The following is a 19026-nucleotide window of genomic DNA, read 5'->3' as shown; positions in this document are numbered from 1 at the left end:
CTTCACCACTTCTCATTTCCTCTTATCCCCTCTTCCATGATCTGCTCCCTTTCCATTTACCCCCTCCCGTTTTGCTGCCACTCTCTCACCGTTCACTGCTTTCTCTCTTTTTTTCATTTAGCCTCCCCTTTTCACTGTCTTATTTTTATTATTCCTTGCTTTTCAGTGTTCCTTTCGCTTCATTTTAACTTTCCCTTTTTTTTATTTTCCCGCTCTAATTACTCCTTTTCCCCTCTCTTTTTATTGTCCCCTTCCCTTTTCATTTTACCCTCCCCTTTTTATTGTCCCCTTCTACCTGTTCCTTTTCTCTCCCTTATTCACGTTCGTCTCCCCTTTTTTTTTTATTTCCCTTCCTACTTTCCTTTGTCCTCCTCTTCATTAACCGTTCCTTTGCAGTGTTCCCCTCCCTTCTTCATTTCACTTTTATGTTTTTATTGTCCCCCCTCCACCTGTTCCTTTCCCGTGTCCTTTTTCACTTCCTCCTTGTCCATTTTATTTTTCTGCTTTTCATTGCCCTCATCCCCCATTTCGTTTTGCAGTTCTGCTATTCATTGCTTCCCCTCACCCTCTCCCCTTCTCATAGTCTCTGGCTCATTCCCCCCTCCCCCCTTACATAATCTCAATCTCACTTCCCTCCTTTTCATGGTCTCATATCTCTCTGCCTCCCTCCACTGCTTACTTCATCTTCTGCCACCTCCCCTTTTCTTAGTCTCAGTCTTGATTCCCCCTGTCTCTCACTCCCCCCCTCTCCCTTTTCATAGTCTATATCTCTCTCTCCTCTCCCTTTTCATAATCTCAGTCTCACTCTAGTCTCTTCTCACCTCCCCCTTTTGTAGTCTATCTCCTCTCCTCCCCCTCCTCTTCTCACTCTCCCTCCGCCTTTTCAGTCTCTCTATCTCCCTCCGCCTTTTCATAATCTCTATCTCCCCTCCACCTTTCATAATCTCTATCCTCTTTTTGTAGTCTCTGTCTCTCCCTCCCCCTTTTCGTAGTCTCTATCTCACTCTCCCTCCCCCTTTTCATAATCTCTATCTCACTCTCCCTCCACCTTTTCATAGTCTCTCTCTCTCTCTCTCCCCCCCCGCCTTTTCGTAGTCTCTGTCTCACTCTTCGTTATCTCCCTGCTATTTTCTTTTCCTCCCATTCAATGGCCATTCTCACACCTACCAGACATCCCAAACAAGCCCTTGTTCGGCCGTCATGTCGTCGTTCCGTTGGCCAAAGAGCGGGACGAAGCTGACGCCCCTGTAGGGTGCCAAGGCCGCGCTCAGGTCGTCCACGTCCCTGATGGGCATGTCGGCGCCGCTGAGCTTCACGCCGAAGTCCCAAGGGCCCATGCGCAGGAGCTCCTCGAAGGACTCCAGTTCGGCCCGCACGATATTGAAAGAACCCCACGAGGCTACAAAGGAACGTGAGGGAGGTAAAATTCTGAAAGAGAAGATGGGGTCCTTTTTTTTGTCTTTTGTTTTGATTGTTTTTTTTTTTAGTTTTATTTCAAGATTTTTTATATATTAAGAATGTTAGTTGGTGTAAAAAACAATTTCAAAACTAGTTTTTCAGCAGATAATTAAGGACAGGTTGTTATTTAGGTGTATAATTATGTAGGTACATGGAGTTTTCTGATCAAGCGCACACAGATAACTAAAGCAAAGTACATTCTTATGAGAAAATAGGTTTTAAGCTCGTTTAGTAGGCTAAAACTGATGATATGTCCAATTAGTTTAATTATGCAAATTTTGGCGGTATTTAGATTTAAATAGAGGCATTTTCCCCCCAAACAGTTTATACACAAAAACTGAAGCCTGTAAGAAACAGGGGATTGATAGCACAGGGAAAAGTGATTTTATATTAAAATGATAATCAGGAAAGTACATAGACGCAGGAACGGTGTGCTATTAAGAGCAGGGTTGGTAAAGACATAGATGATTTTATCTAGTATCTGTGGCTGTTTAAGTACAGGACTAGATATATGTAAGATGTAAGTTGCCACTTTTATTAGAAATCAGTCTAATAATCCTCTCTTTGCTAAGAAATTCCCAATGTCGTGAAAAACTGCTGTATAATAAAAATCCAAAATTATATAAATAAATTGTATATATTATATATGTAAAAAATAGTTTGTATTAATATAATAGGGAATTTTTATTATACAGTCCTCTCTCTCTCTCATATCCTCTACACGCCTCTCCAACAGCTCATTGACCATCGGTCTCCAGAGTCTTCGTTGCAGTCATTTCGCATCAAAATACATCACACTTAACTCAGTGAACTTCTAAATTACAAGAAAAAGTAACTCAGAAAGTGCAGAAATAATTAACCTAACATATTAACCTTCTCGAATTCTTCGCGCTTTTTTTTTAATACGCTTGTCACTACAAAGCCTTGGATCCAAGTGCAAGAAATATGAAGCAGTTGTGATGTCCGGTAGCGGGAAACGAACAGTAGGTTCATATTTCTTGCACTTTGACCCAAGGCTTTGTGGTGACAAAGGCAAAAAGCGGAAGAGAGGAAGTTAGAGGCATTGTCACAGGCTATTACAATTACACATGAGTATACATCTGGTAAACAGTGACCAATAGATTCTGTATATATATTTACCTTATGTTCGTGGCTCCTGGCAAGATCTTGGCGATGAGACTAGTGAGTGTGTCTCGGATTTCGGTCTGTCTGGCATCCACGTGAATGACGTAGTAGTGGTGAGGTCTGTAGATGAGGCTTAAAAGCTGCATCTGGTGAGAAACGAAGAGTTCTTCAGATGTACAGCAGTCATGCAACATAGGACTTTATATTACTGTTCTGATTAGTTGCTGTTAATGTTTTTTTGCAATGGAGTTTACGATATATGTGGTTATTTTCCCTTGAAGGTAATGAGTTTATCAGGACCTGTAGCTGTAATCCTGAACAATACGTTTGCCTTGATATTGTAGAAGTATGGACGTCGTGTTAGTGCCTTTATTCTTTTTTTTTTTTTTTTACTGGAGCCATTAGCCCCTATTAAGGAAACGGTTTGTTGGTGATATATATGTGTACAGGTATGTGTGTAATATATATATATATATATATATATATATATATATATATATATATATATATATATTCATATATGTATATATATATAGATATCATGTATATACATATATATATATATATATATATATATATATATATATATATATATTCATATATGTATATATAGATAATATCATGTATATACACACACACACACATATATATATATATATATATATATATATTCATATATGTATATATATATATCTATATATATATATATATATATATATATATATATATATATATATATATATATATATATATATATATATATATATATATATATATATATATATATATATGTGTGTGTGTGTGTACTTACCTTGTTCGTGTTCTCCCCTTTTCCCCTGTCCTGTGGAAGATAGCTTTACAAATCAGTAGCCTTTTAGGGATGTTCATGTGAATGTTTTTCTTTTTGAATGATGATAATAATCATATCTTCGCATGTAACTTTGCTCTGATAATGCGACTCATAAACCTGTCATAGTGTATGCAAGGAATTGCCCTTAGACATTAGTTGTTTATTGTCGTTTTAAAAGAATTAATTAACGTCAGTATTTCCATGTTTAGGCCTATATAATCTGTCGGGTTCCTTCTTCAAGTTCCCGTAATATAGCGGGGGTAGTGCCGTCAGTGCACCTCATGCGGTGCACTGTAGGCATTACTTAAGGTTCTTTGCAGCGTGCCCTCGGACCCTAGCTGCAACCCCTTTCGTTCCTTTTACTGTACCTCCTTTCATATTCTCTTTATTCCATCTTACTTCACACCCTCTCCTAACAATTGATTTATAGTGCAACTGCGAGGTTTTCCTCTCGTTACGCCTTTCAAACCCTTTACTGTCAGTTTCCGTTTCAGCGCTGAGTGACCTCATAGGTCCCAGTGCTTAGCCTTTCTAAATTACATATTCAATTCAGTTCAGTTCCTTCTTCAAGTGTAATACTTCCTAAAATGTTCTTTTGTGACTGCTCTTGTTAGTGTGGAAGTACCATACCGAAGGTGTTGGTACCATCAAACAGTCACGGTGGAGGCATGTCAATCTTCAGTATATTTCTGTGTATTATACTGACAGAACTTTCGGAGGGGAGAAAGCGGACTTTTATATGGTAATTATCGTGTATGTCCGTTTGTATGCCTGTATCTGTCCGTGTTGCCTTCTTAGGTGCTCGTTCGTCCACCAAGTCTAGTTTTGAAGAACTGTAGTTTGAAAATGTTTTGGAAGTAAAAACTTCAAACTTCGTATATTGTGTACCTCTACGTTTGTACAGTAGTGGATCCTATAGTCAATGTCAAGGTCATCTTTAGAAGATTTGGCCATAACTTTTAAACTATGCGAGATTGACTTAATGAAGCAGATGTGCAGAGTAGGATCAGGGTAATACCTAAGAGGTCAGAGGTCAAATAAAAATTTATCTCTGGCTATTAAATTTTGAACGAAGGTCAAAGGAGAAGTTGAATTCACGGAGGCCAAGGTCATTTTGTTTTTAAAAACAGCTCTTGTTGAAGGTTATGAGAACCGTATAAATTCTTTATTTTTATAGATATGTTTGTTACGATTCATCCAAGATTCCGTCGGTTATTCTGCGTTGCTTTTCGGAGTTGCTGTGTCCTGTTGCTTTGAAACTTACTTAATTTTTAATATATGCTCCGAGGTCCACAAGCCAGATTTTGTACCAGGATAATCAATAATAATGGTATTATTTTCTAACATACCACTGATGGAGGGTCTTTGTGGGCGAGGATAACAAATCCCAGGCGAACTGGTATGAGGTTACGATGAGGATCCGACATCAAGGCATCGTGCTGACTCGTGTCAGGTCTTGGCCCCCGGCGGGGGAAGGAGTTGTCGGCCAGGAGGAGGTCCTCTGGCTTACTATCGTTACTCTGAAAAAAATATATATATATATAGTATGTATATATATATATATTTATATAATAATAATAATAATAATAATAATAATAATATAATAATAATAATACTAATAATAATAAGCTTATAACTGGTTAGCCTGGATGGAACAAAACATTGACACTGGTAGAGTTTCTCAGATTAAGATTAAATTCACTTCATCTCAGCCACAAGTCTAATGCATTGAAGGTAATGATTCCCGAATGCTTCTTTTCTCCTTACCTGACCAGGCTGCAGAACGAACGGAGGCAAGCATAGACCATTATCATGGTATAAGAACGAACAGTATATCTCTTGGAGTTCTTTCCTGCAGATGTTTGAAGGTACTCTGAAAGGCAAAGGTATTGTTAGGTCAGTGCCATGTGAGATATATGAAGTTGATGTGCATTTGGTAGGTTTTAATGGTGGAGAGACCTGGCAGGATCCTTATCTCTGCCCAAACCAGACTAGGTTCAGGTGGTCGTGAATCTGGATCCAGATTATTTTATAGTTATTGGTTGTTCATAGTTATATATCTCTTAGGTTGGTGCCAAGCATGAAATTTGGCACAAACATTCCAGGTTCTTTACAGCGTGGCCACCTGAAATTCAAGCTGGCGGCTAGCTGCAAAAATGGCCCCATCTATTCCTTTACTGTTTGGGATCATCCTTTTATATTCTCTTTCTTCCATCTTTTTTATAAAAATCTCCATACCACACATTTTATTGAAAACCCTAACAGTTGATTCATAGTGCAGCTGGTTGCCATAAAAGGTTTTTTCTCCTGTTACACCTTTCAAACCTTTTACTGTCAGACAGTTTTCCGTATTTTCAGTGCTGAATGACCTACAACATTGTGTCTAAGACTGTCAGTGCTTGGCCTTTGGCCTCAGTTCTATATTCAGTTTAATTCAATTAGTTATTTAAAACCAAAGATTGACTTTAAGGGAGAAAAGGAACTGCAAGTGGCGGACATATTAGAATATATAAAGCACTTGCCTTCCGAGTAGAGACCAAAGAGCTTCACTGACTTCCTCTGGGTCTGGGGGAGTCTGGTAGCATTCTCCCCTGTACCCAGCCTTTGTAGCCTCCTCCCGTGGCGGGCAAATCCCGTAAAAGATTTCATCCTCGTTCTCCTCCCTCTTCCTGATCTCTGTTCCTGAGTAGTCATCAACGCTTACCTCCAAGCGAGATGTGTACGTCAAATGGAGGACCTGTGGAGGAGGAATGTTAAGACTGGACTTAGAGCAAAGGAAGAAGGTACTAGCAACTAAAATTTGAAACTATAGGGACTGGACTTAGAGCAAAGGAAGAAGGTACTAAAATTTGAAATTATAGGGACTGGACTTAGAGGAAAAGGAAGGAAGGTTACTAGCAACTAAAATTTGAAATTATAGAGACTGGACGTAGAGCAAAGGAAAGAGGTGCTAGCAACTAAGATTTGAAACTAGGGACTGGACTTGACAAAGGAGGAAGGTACTAGCAACTAAAACTTGAAATTGTAGGGACTGGACTTGGAGAAGGAAGAAGGTACTAGCAACTAAAACTTGAAATTATGAAGTTGGACTTAGAGCAAGGAAGAAGGTACTAGCAAATGAAACTTGAAATTATAGGGACTGGACTTGGGAAAGGGAAGAAAGGTACTAGCAACTAAAACTTGAAATTATAGGGACTGGACTTAGAGCAAAGGAAGAAGAGTGCTAGCAACTAAAACTTAGAAATTATAGGGACTGGACTTAGAGCAAGGAAGAGGATTACTGCAACTAAAACTTGAAATTATAGGACTGGACTTAGAGGGGAAAGGAAGAGGTGCACAGCAACTAAAACTTGAAAGTATCAGGGATTGGACTTGGAAATGAGGAAGAAAGTACTAACAAATAAAACTTGAAATTATAGGGACTGGACTTAGAGGAAAGGGAAGAGGGTACTACAACAGCTAAAACTTGAAATTATAAGGATTGGACTTGAGCAGGGAAGAAGGTACTAGCAACTAAAACAGTGTTATAGGGACTGGACTAGAGCAAAGGAAGAAGGTACTGGCTAAAATTTGAAATTATAGAGTTGGACTTAGAGGCAAGGAAAGAGGTACTATGAAATAAAACTTGAAATTATAGGGACTGGACTTAGAGAAAGGAAGAAGGTACTAGCAACTAAACTTGAAATTATCAGGGACTGGACTTAGAGGAAAGAAGAAGGAGTACTAGCAACTAAACTTGAAAATTATAGGACTGGACTTAGAGCAAGGAGAGGTACTAGCAACGCTGGACTTGAAATTATAGGGACTGGAAAAGAAGAGGAAGAGGTACTAACTAAAACATGAAATTACTAGGGATTGGACTTGAAACAAAGGAAGAAGGTACTATGCAAATAAACTTGAAATTATAGGGACTGGACTTAGAGGAAAGGAAGAAGGTACTAGCAACTAAAACTTGAAATTATAGGGATTGGACTTAGAGCAAAGGAAGAAGGTACTAGCAAATAAAACTTGAAATTATAGGGACTGGACTTAGAGGAAAGGAAGAAGGTACTAGCAACTAAAACTTGAAATTATAGGGATTGGACTTAGAGCAAAGGAAGAAGGTACTAGCAAATAAAACTTGAAATTATCAGGGACTGGACTTGAAACAAAGGAAGAAGGTACTACTAACTAAAACTTGAAATTATAGAGTTGGACTAGGCAAAGGAAGAAGTACTAGCAAATAAAACTTGAAATTAAGGATTTGGGACACTGACAAAGGAAGAAACTACTAGCAACTAAAACTTAGTAAAGTATTAGGGACTGGACTTGAGTTACACAGGAAGAGTGTGCTAGTGTGCAACTAAAACTTGAAATTATAGGGACTGGACTTGGGAGGAAGAGGAAGAGGGTACTGGAAACTAAATCCATTTGAAATTATAGGGACTGGACTTAGAGGAAAGGAAGTTTCTAAGGTTACTAGCAACTAAAACTTGAAATTATAGGGACTGGACTTAGAGCAAACAAGAAGGTACTGAAATAGTAAAACTTGAAATTATAGGGATTGGACTTAGAAATGCAAAGGGAAGAGGTACTAGCAACTAAAATTTGAAACTATAGGGACTGGACTTAGAGCAAAATTTCAGAAGGTACTAAAATTTGAAATTATGCAAGGATATGGACTTAGAGGAAATTTTAGGAAGAAGGATACTAACAGCTAAAACTTGAAATTCAATAAGGACTGGACTTAAGGAAAGGAAGATTCAGTACTATGTTCTCTAAAACTTGAAATTATAGGGACTGGATATTAAAAAGGAAAATTCACTAGGATATGGCCTAAAACTTGAAATTATAGGGACTGGACTAAAACAAATTCAGAAAGGATAGCTAAAACTTGAAATTATAGGGACTGGACTTAAAACAAATTCGGAAGGGTATCCTAAAAAACTTGAAATTATAGGGACTGGACTTGGTAGTCAAAAAACTTGAAAGATTACTAGCAAATGGATGTTTGAAATTATAGAAACTTAGAGCAAAGGAAGAAGGTACTAAAATTTGAAATTATAGGGGACTGGACTTAGAGTGAAAGGAAGAAGGATAGCAACTAAAACTTGAAATTATAGGGACTGGACTTAGAGCAAAGGAAGAAGGTACTAGCAACTAAAACTTGAAATTATAGGGACTGGACTTAGAGCAAATTCAGGAAGGTGCTAGCAACTAAAACTTGAAATTCAGGGACTGGACTTAGAGCAAAAACTTGATCTTAGCAAGGATGTTCTAAAACTTGAAATTATAGGATATGGACTTAGACTTGAAAGGAACAAGGTACTAGTTCTAAAACTTGAAATTATAGGGACTGGACTTAGAGTAAAGGAAGAAGGTACTAGGCAACTAAAATTTGAAATTATAGGGACTGGACTTAGAAGGAAAGGAAGAAGACTAGGCACTAAAATCTAAAATTATAGGGACTGGACTTAGAGCAAGGAAGAAGGTACTAGCAGCTAAAACTTGAAATTATAGGGATTGACTTAGAGCAAAGGAAGAGAATTACTAGCAACTAAAATTTGAAACTATAGGGACTGGACTTAGAGCAAAGGAAGAAGGTACTAGCAACTAAAATTTGAAATTATAGAGACTGGACGTAGAGCAAAGGAAGAAGGTACTAGCAACTAAAACTTGAAATTATAGGGACTGGACTTAGAGCAAAGGAAGAAGGTACTAGCAACTAAAATTTGAAACTATAGGGACTGGACTTAGAGCAAAGGAAGAAGGTACTAGCAGCTAAAATTTGAAATTATAGGACTGGACTTAGAGCAAAGGAAGAAGGTACTTGCAACTACAAAATTTGAAGGATTGGACTTAGAGCAAAGGAAGAAGGTACTAGCAACTAAAATTTGAAACTATAGGGACTGGACTTAGAGCAAAGGAAGAAGGTACTAGCAACTAAAATTTGAAATTATAGAGACTGGACGTAGAGCAAAGGAAGAAGGTACTAGCAACTAAAACTTGAAATTATAGGGACTGGACTTAGAGGAAAGGAAGAAGGTACTAGCAACTAAAATTTGAAATTATAGGGACTGGACTTAGAGCAAAGGAAGAAGGTACTAGCAACTAAAATTTGAAATTATAGGGACTGGACTTAGAGCAAAGGAAGAAGGTACTAGCAACTAAAATTTGAAATTATAGAGACTGGACTTAGAGCAAAGGAAGAAGGTACTAGCAACTAAAACTTGAAATTATAGGGATTGGACTTAGAGCAAAGGAAGAAGGTACTAGCAACTAAAATTTGAAACTATAGGGACTGGACTTAGAGGAAAGGAAGAAGGTACTAGCAACTAAAATTTGAAATTATAGAGACTGGACTCTAGAGCAAAGGAAGAAGGTACTAGCAACTAAAACTTGAAATTATTATAGGGACTGGACTTAGAGCAAAGGGAAGAAGGTACTAGCAAACTGAATGTAGATTAATTTAGAGCAAAACTTAATAATAACAAAATGAAATTATAGGGACTGGACTTAGAGCAAAGGAAGAAGAAAGTAACTAAACTAATATAGGATTGGACTTAGCTAAAACTTGAAATTATAGGGACTGGACTTAGAGGAAAGGAAGCAAGGGATTGAATTTAGAGCAGATGAAGAAGGTACTAAAAAAACTTGAAATTATAGGGATTGGACTTAGAGCAAAGGAAGAAGGTACTAGCAACTAAAATTTGAAACTATAGGGACTGGACTTAGAGGAAAGGAAGAAGGTACTAGCAACTAAAATTTGAAATTATAGAGACTGGACGTAGAGCAAAGGAAGAAGGTACTAGCAACTAAAACTTGAAATTATAGGGACTGGACTTAGAGCAAAGGAAGAAGGTACTAGCAACTAAAACTTGAAATTATAGGGACTGGACTTAGAGCAAAGGAAGAAGGTACTAGCAACTAAAATTTGAAATTATAGGACTGGACGAGAGCAAAGGAAGAAGTGTACTTGCAACTAAAACTTGAAATTATAGGATTGGACTTGAGCAAAGGAAGAAGAAGCTAGTAGCAAAAAATTTGAAACTTATAGGGACTGGACTTAGAGCAAAGGGAAGAAAGGTACTGTAACTAAAATTTGAAATTATAGAGACTGGACGTAGAGCAAAGGAAGAAGGTACTAGCAACTAAAACTTGAAATTATAGGGATTGGACTTAGAGCAAAGGAAGAAGGTACTAGCAACTAAAATTTGAAATTATAGGGATCCTCTGGTTCTTGGGAAGTTTTTAAGCATTATCCGTGCGGATTTATCATTCTGATGCCTTAACCATCATTGAAGTTAGTATCAGTCAAGTATATTAACTCTAAAACTAGCTAAGAGCTTGTAGATAAAGGAGTGGAAATTATAAAATAACAATAAGAGCGCACATAATTTTTGGAAATTAGTGGGTAAAGTTATGATACTCATCCATGAGTAAACTGAATGAAGAAAGTAGGCAAGGATACTCACCAGATTGATTCGGCGACGTATCTCCTCTATGAATTCTTCGTCGTAGTTGACATTCTTCATGTCACCCAGAAGTCTCTCGTCCCGTGCACATGTTAGCGTCACAAGCAAGTTCTGAACAGAATTGGGAGAAGCTTGTTACCAACGATTTTAAGTGGGTAATTTTGACTTTAATCACTGGATCCAGTTAAATGCTCCCTATCTCTCCTGGCACAATCGGCCTGGTTAGTGATGAATGACGTTATCTGTTCCGCTTGTGGCAACTCATTGGTTTCTTTACCCGAAAAAATAAAGCCCTTTTTGCAACAAAGATGTACGGTAAGAGCGAAGTCTGGGTAGTTACAGGAACTTTAAACATTATTTGAAGTCCATTGTACCACATCATTTGAATTGATTGCCTAAAACCTGTTCCAGCTTTCTTTTTTGAAATCTGACAGCAGATCTTACCTTTCTCTGGCCTGGTATGGGATCCATGTGACAAAATTCAATCCCAAAATTGAAGAGACAAGCCTGGTACCCAAGACACATCTGAAGCGTTGGGCATTTCGTCGTTCCCTTTTCTTCGTCGCTGTAGACACCGTCGTCAGGTTTGACGATCAATGGGCATATGGGATTTCCAGTAAGGCCGATGGATGGGCTCAATGATATCCTGTCCGGTCTTGATAAGCATCGTTATCTGAAAGGAGAATCTAACTGTCTCCTAGATGTGATTGCAAGGGGGTCAGTGATTCTTGTTTTAGTCGAATGAAAGTAAAAATTCCATTTAAAACTCAAAATCTCTAGCATTTGTTCAATGGACCACGGGCAGTTTTCTAAGATTTTATTCGTTTTGCAGATCTCTCCATCAATAACTACTAGGTTTTATGTGAAAAATTTTCCTCTTTGTTGAAACGTCCTTGCTGTTTACATTAGGCTCACATTGTGGTGTACTACGTTACCCAGGGCCTACTGCTCATACTGTAGTGGCTGCGTCAGTTTACAACTTACCTTGGTATTATTAATATCTTCCTAATAATAACTTAAAGTGAAATTATGAAACATATCTCCAAGTCCTTCAAAATCGACTTGTTATTTTTATCTTTTGTTAGCGGATGACTAGACAAAAAGGTCTGTGCATCAGTCGCCCTCGAACGGTTGTGTGCCGTATTGTTAGGGGAAATCTCACCCATGGTCCAAAAATTGACTTCATCAGCAATAAGGACATAGAAAGCAGGCTACAATTTCAAGAGGCGCAGATGTTTTAGATTTCTTACCGTTGTATGTTTTACCTTAATATAATTTCGAAATTGGCATTTTCCCTTCTAACTTACCCTGGCGATGGCAAATCCTTTTGGGCATAAGAGGGCAGAGCGTGGATGGACTTCCATGAGAAAGAACTGGCGCACGACCAAGTCCCCTTCCACCTGTTGGTGATACTTGTGCTCCCACTGATCCGGGAAAACCTCGTCTCCGAATTTGACGCCTTCGACTATCACGGGATGGACTACGACTACCAGTAAGGCTATTGGGACTATTGATGCCAGGGACGCCTTTCCTGTTGATCTGCAAATGACGCAATAAGCGGTTTAGCAAAGCAGTTCTAGTGCTCTTCGTAAGCTGATTAGCATACTAATAAGGTCTTTCATTAGATAATTAGTTTATTATTCAGGTCTTCATGAGATGATTAGTATACTAATCAGGTCTTCATAAGATGACTAGTATACTAATCAGGTCTTCATGAGATGATTAGTGTGCTAATTAGGTCTTCATAAGATAATTAGTATATTAATCAGGTCTTCATTATCTGATTCTCATACTAATCAGGTCTTCATTAGCTGATTAGTGTACTAATTAGATCTTCATAAGGTAATTAGTATATTAATCAGGTCTTCATTATCTAATTCTCACACTAATCAGGTCTTCGTTAGCTGATTAGTGTACTAATCAGATCTTAATTAGCTGATTACTATACTAAACAGGTCTTCATTAGATGATTAGACTAATCAGGTCTCCATAAGATAATTAGTATACTAATCAGGTCTTCATGAGATGGTTAATATACCAACACGTATTCATAAGGTGGTTAGTATACTAATCACGTTAGTCTTCTTAAGTTGATTACTATACTGATCGGGTCTTTATAAGTTTATCAGATCTTCATAAGGTAATTATTATACTAATCTGGTCTTCATGAGATCATTAATATACTGATTAGATCTTAAGATGATTAGTATACCAATCAGGTTTTCATAAACTGATTTGTATACTAATGAGGTCTTCATAAGATGATTAGTAGGCTATAGTAATCAGGTCTAACATCGACAGGAAAATCTTGGACTCTAGTAATACAAATGAAATCCGATTTGTCTGCTGTTTTTGAAGTATTTTAGTAATGAGTTTACTGTAGGTTAGGTTTCGGCACAACTTGCAAAGTAAAGAAAGTTTCTGTCAAAAATAGTTCTTTGGAAATTATCTGTGATTATGAGACATCAGTATACATCACTGAGAATATTTTCTTGTTCTAACTTATCAAGACAGTGAAAATTTGCTGATGACATCTACAGCTGCGAGTAAGGTATATTTGGATTGCATAGAAATAGGGACAGCTTATGCTGCAATGAGGGTATTTTGGATTCTTTTTATAAGTTATTTTGTTTCTGGGTTCGAGAAATACGCTTTTGCTAAGTGTTTGATGATGGCCCTTACGTTTCTTTGGCATGGCAAGCGTCTTTGCAGAGCAATTGTGGTATGGCCAACATATCTAGCCGTGGGGGATTCACGATTGCACACTTGAACTTTTGTAAATTTATTTATTATTTAGTCATTGGCTCCTTCTCGTCATCAAAGATGACATCAGACTGAGACAGCTGAAAATTCCTAGTGCCGCATTTTTCTAAAACCTGACTGTGCATTCCTAAATAGTTTCTTCTTTAGTCCTTTTATGTTGCAGGTCTCTCGATTACTGAAGTGAATAGCAGCTACAAAGGCTGCTCTTACCTTTTATTTGAGAAAATTCTCCCATTTCTCCATTTTACATCCAAGTTTATAAATGAAACTACAGGCTATCATAATAGCAGCAGCGGGAATTTATCACCATAGTATCGTAGAGCGTCAAGTTTAGAGAGCAAAGCTGCGGTTTCATCTTTTCACACACACAGACTCACACACACATACATAGTTTGGTACTTTGCCCTCATAGCCTTAACGTTCATAACTGGGTGACGAATTTATGAAATTGAGGTACGGCTTCATTTCAATGAGAATATATGTTGAAACACCTGCAAAATTGCTTTTTGTGTGCCCTCGCCACCTGCTCCATCGAAAGCAACTTCCGGCATGACTTCGTTTGATCTTTTGATGTCTCGCGTTTGACTTCAGAGTCGTTCACCAACATTTCCAGTACACTGTGAATTCCCAAATGATTTTTTGATACATTTTTCCATTCTCTTGCCTTAATCTTCTCAGGTGTCTCGCAAGAGCCACTGTTAAAGAATGTAAAACAACAAATCCACTACTTCACACGGCCCTGACTACTTTTTGTGTTTTATAGGAATAAAGGATTGGATTCTTTCTTGTGGAAGGTGAATTAGAAACCTGTTTTTACCACGAATTTTACGTCATATATATATATGTATGTATGTATGTATATATATGTATGTATGTATATACAGTATATGTATATATATATTATTATTTTTACTAAATTGTTTGTCTTTTTGTTTGAAATTAAAGGGGTTTGCATCGAACAGGTTGTTTGTAAATGAATTTTAGTTTTCTGTCCGCACTTTTTTCTGTCCACTTTCAGATCTTAAAAACTACAAACTAGAAGGGTTGCAAATTGGTAGGTTGATCCATCCCACCCTCCAATCATCAGACATTCCAAATTGCAGCTCTCTAGCCTTTGTAGTTTTATTTTATTTAAAGCCAAATTTAGCCATAACCGTGGTCCAGCAACCCCGCTATAGAATAGGCCACCACCAGGCCGTGGTTAAAATTTCATGGGGCGCAGCTCATATAGCATTAGGTCCGAGACCACCGAAGATAGATCTATTTTCGGTGGCCTTGATTATACGCTGTATGGTGTACAAAACTCGATTGCGCCGATGAAACTTCGGCGCATTTTTCTGTTATTTGCGTTTATTTTTTGCGTTTGCACTCCAGAATCACACGTAAGTTTGATCGAAGCTTCCGTTTAAGAAAAGTTCAGCGTGTCATCATTTTTTCCCTTACGAAATTAGGGCGTAACTAATTGATCCCTCATTTAGATTGGCTCCGATTTCGCTTTTTCATAACGTATACACGAAAGCTGAGGTTACCTAACATTCGACAAATGCAGTGATCTCGTGAGCTAACCTCGACTCATCTTTTTTTTTTTTTTTTTTTTTTTTTGCTGACTAAGGTCGAGACTGGCTGAACTCTATCAAAAGCGGTTCGGCCATTTAAGTCATATTTCACCGACTAATGAATGAATCTGATTGGTTGTATGAAGGACGATTCGGCCCTGGTTAAGGCTATTCACTTACGAAATCAGTTCCTTACCTCATTAAAACGTTCATTTCTGTTGAATAGGATTAGGGTCTGCAACACTTGCGCAGAGCAAAGATCGATATTTTATATTTCAGATTATCCGTATTGCCCTGAGAGTGAAATTTAAAAGGCATACTTGGCGTATATCACGATCTTGTCATTCCAATAAGTGAAATATCCATTTGAGTTCATAAACAGTCTCATTGAAAAAATGACACTAATTTGAAGCTACCCTACGATAAGTATTACAAAAATATTTACATACTGTTCGGATTATTAAGTACTTTTTATTTTTTTTAATTTCGTGCGGTAGAGTCTTCCCACCAGACCATGAATGTCCTGTTTCTTTCCTCATTTGCATATTCATGACTGGTAAAAGTTCATTATCTTTATCGTTTAAGAAATACGCGAATAAAATTAACACGAAAATCTTACCCTCGAATCCCCTTATTTTTCCTATTCAGACCATGATTGACGATTTGCTCAGACGCGATTTTTTAAGTTTTAATTCAAGCTTCGAATTCTCTCTTACTGTTAAGAGGTGATCACACAGTGAAGGACTAGGGAGGTTTCGGTAGTTTTATTAGGTGTTCAGACTAGGTTATCCCCAATTTGTATTGCATGTTATGATTTTTTTACGATATTGTTAGTACATAAATAATGTGCACACACAATACACACACACACACATATATATATATATATATAATATATATATATATATATATATATATATATATATATATAATATACATATATGTGTGTGTGAACTTATAAATTTAGTTTTATTAAAACTATATTTTATGTCATAATATATATTGTAGTTACAGACACATATACAGTATATATATATATATATATATATATATATATATATATATATATATATATATATATATAATTTGCTCATACATACTTATGTATATATATATGTATATATATATATATATATATATATATATATATATATATATATATATATATATATATATATATACATTATTAAATATGTACTTATGTAACATCTAAATGTAAACTCAAATACACAAGTCCGATAAGTGTCATTGTGAGTTTATCGGACGTAACTTTTAAATGACCCTCTTCTGGCGACCAAAGAGCGGCAATATAAGGAAAGTAATTGGTGTCACAGGTGATAAGCGCAGGGAGATGAGAGAGGTCACGAATGTCGAAGAGCACCGCCTTCACTGGCAGAGTTAGAGGGATTTTAAAGCTAATTTCAATGAAAATTGTCGCAATCTTTGTAATAGCTTAATTTTCAGTGAAATGTATAAAATAACTAAATGTCTGTCGATTTTAAATTGAGATTTTTCCCATTCGTAAGTTTCACTTAATTTTACCACTCAGGTGTTTTGCTAAAGTAAATACTTTATTTAGGTGTCAACTCGGCGTTTTCATCCCTACTATAAATATGTCACGTTTTATAATGGTAATGAACGTTTATTCATATTTATTTAAATGCAGTATGTTGTCAGATCCCAACAATGATAGGAATATAAACTCATTAAGAGGAAAAATATATGAATTCCAAAAAACACACACATCAACAGAATCTCACCTGAGCATTTTAAATCCTGTAAATTCCTTTCCTCCTGGTCGAGTTGATCGAGATGTTCAAAAGCTTTCTCTTGTAAGGACGTTGATGAGTGGAATCCTAATTGTTAAGGAGGCGTTCTTCAAGGTTATTTTTTAAGACTGTCAGAAAATGTACTCCTTATTATTCATTATATTTGAGTTTTGAAGGGAGGCATCGCTGGAAATAAGAAAACATGATTATTAGAATGTTATTACACTCAAAAGTTTCTTGCATCCGACAGGTTATCAGATCCCATTTTTACGCTGGATATTATTATCCCTTGGGCTTTTCAGTCTGGTAACTTTCTTCCACCAAACTTTAAAACTTTTCCCACTTCCGTTTTCTTCAGTCGTGTTCTTTCATCTTATTGCTTTCCTTGGGGTTAGACCTGACTGCCTTTTTTTTTTTTTTTTTTTTTTTTCTCAAATCTGGGCTAGACCCTATCAAATGATTCCGAAGAGGAAAATTCCAGAGCTTCAGAGACAGTGCTTCTGCAGAGTCCTAAAGGAATTACAATCGGATACAGCTGAAGATAAATGGCTTGTTGGTCTTCAGAGAAGCAAAGGTCATACAGACCTTAGCAGCAGAAGGAACAGGGTTCGAGAGAAGCCAACTAAATAATGGAATTAGCATTAACAAGATAACTGAGAGCAGAATTATCTGGTAAACGAGAGCTTAAAAGTCTTACCTTCACTTGGGAAGCAGTTTACAGATGTTACCAAGGAAGAGATAAGAGTTTGCTTAACATGTATATCATACCATTTATATTTTTCTTTTCTTAGATACTCTTTTATCTTCCAAACTTTTTGCAGAGCTCCCGATACATTTCTTACTTTACATAGTCTGTATTCATCTCTTCTCTCACCCCACCATCATTTTTTACAGCAAAATGCCTCTAGAATTCAGTTGTGTCCAGTCATTTAGCACTTACATTGCTAACTCGTCTGATGTCATTGCTAACTCTTCCCCGTTTCCATTTAATTCTTAATTACACTTTAAATTCCATCAGCTCTTGACGACTTTCATTTTGAGTTTGCAGTTTTTCATCTTGGCATCCTTACATCATGAACAGTCACTTCTGCAAGTGTTCTGAAACTGACGTTAACTCAGACTCGAGCAATATCTGGATCGGCCAAAAGTTCATTCTCTTCAGAGAGCATTTCACCATTTGCATCTTTTTCTCTACGGTTTATTTTGGTCATTAACTTTTCTCTTTGCATTTAACAGCTCTTTTCTCCCCATTTTTTTTGTTTTGTTTTTGTTTTTGTTATAATCAGTCTGAAATCGCTACGAGATCTCACCTTTCTCTAATTAGATTTCGCCATGGTTTCTTTCTTTTTTCTTCCTTTCGTTTACCACTCCTGTCCTACAGCTTCACTCAAGACAGTCCTTTTTTAGTTTTCCGTAAAAGAAAACTATTGTGCCGTTTTGTCTGTCCGTCCCATGGTCTAAGAAAGACCGTCCACACTTTTTTCTATTTTTCTGTCGCCTCAGATCTTACAAAAACTGCTGAGAGCTAGAGGGCTACGCAAATTCTGTATGTTGATCATCCACCCTCCAGTCATCAAGACATTCCAAAAGTGCAACCTCTTCAGCCTCAGTAATTTTTATTTTATTTAAGGTTAAAGCTAGCCTGCATCGTGCTTCTGGCAAATCGATATAGAATAGACCACCGGGCCGTAGTTAAAGTTTCATGTCTGCGGCTCTACAGCATCATACCGAGACTACCGAATGAAAGATTTTTTTCGGTGATTTGATCATAAGCTGATAATGTACAGAAAACTCGATTACGCCGAAGAAACTTCGCATTTTTTTTACTTTTTTCTTTTTCATGTTGGCCTCTTAGTCCTCCTTTGCACTATACTCATTGCACTCTACATCCATTTCCTTTCGCTTGGATTTTCACCGTCAACCCATTTTTAATTGACCTACCTACTATATTTGTAATGTAAATATACATACTATATATCTGCAACACAAGTATAATGTCGGGCTCGAGTCCGCTCAAGAAAAATTAATAGTAATATTAAGTCTTGAGAAAA

The 19026-nt window shown here is 37.0% G+C and overlaps 1 protein-coding gene and 1 long non-coding RNA gene across 3 annotated transcripts in view; one reads left to right on the top strand and one right to left on the bottom strand.

The window, feature by feature from the left end:
• LOC136835523 (uncharacterized) overlaps positions 1-17102 on the bottom strand; it is a 34430-nt gene extending 17328 nt beyond the window's left edge. The window contains 11 exon segments of the mRNA XM_067099115.1: positions 1168-1428; positions 2599-2729; positions 4783-4953; positions 5201-5306; positions 5956-6170; positions 10888-10998; positions 11332-11483; positions 11486-11521; positions 11524-11560; positions 12195-12426; positions 16967-17102. Of these exon segments, the coding sequence (XP_066955216.1) occupies positions 1168-1428; positions 2599-2729; positions 4783-4953; positions 5201-5306; positions 5956-6170; positions 10888-10998; positions 11332-11483; positions 11486-11521; positions 11524-11560; positions 12195-12426; positions 16967-16974 (1460 nt within the window). The 5' untranslated portion in view covers positions 16975-17102.
• The window catches only part of LOC136835527 (uncharacterized), a 219088-nt gene that overhangs the window by 13560 nt on the left and 186502 nt on the right, over positions 1-19026 (top strand). The gene's annotated exons all lie outside the window — the stretch shown is intronic.

This window comes from Macrobrachium rosenbergii, chromosome 55 (genome assembly GCF_040412425.1).
Source record: "Macrobrachium rosenbergii isolate ZJJX-2024 chromosome 55, ASM4041242v1, whole genome shotgun sequence".
Lineage (NCBI taxonomy): Eukaryota > Metazoa > Arthropoda > Malacostraca > Decapoda > Palaemonidae > Macrobrachium > Macrobrachium rosenbergii.
This window is presented reverse-complemented; position numbering and strand designations above follow the sequence as displayed.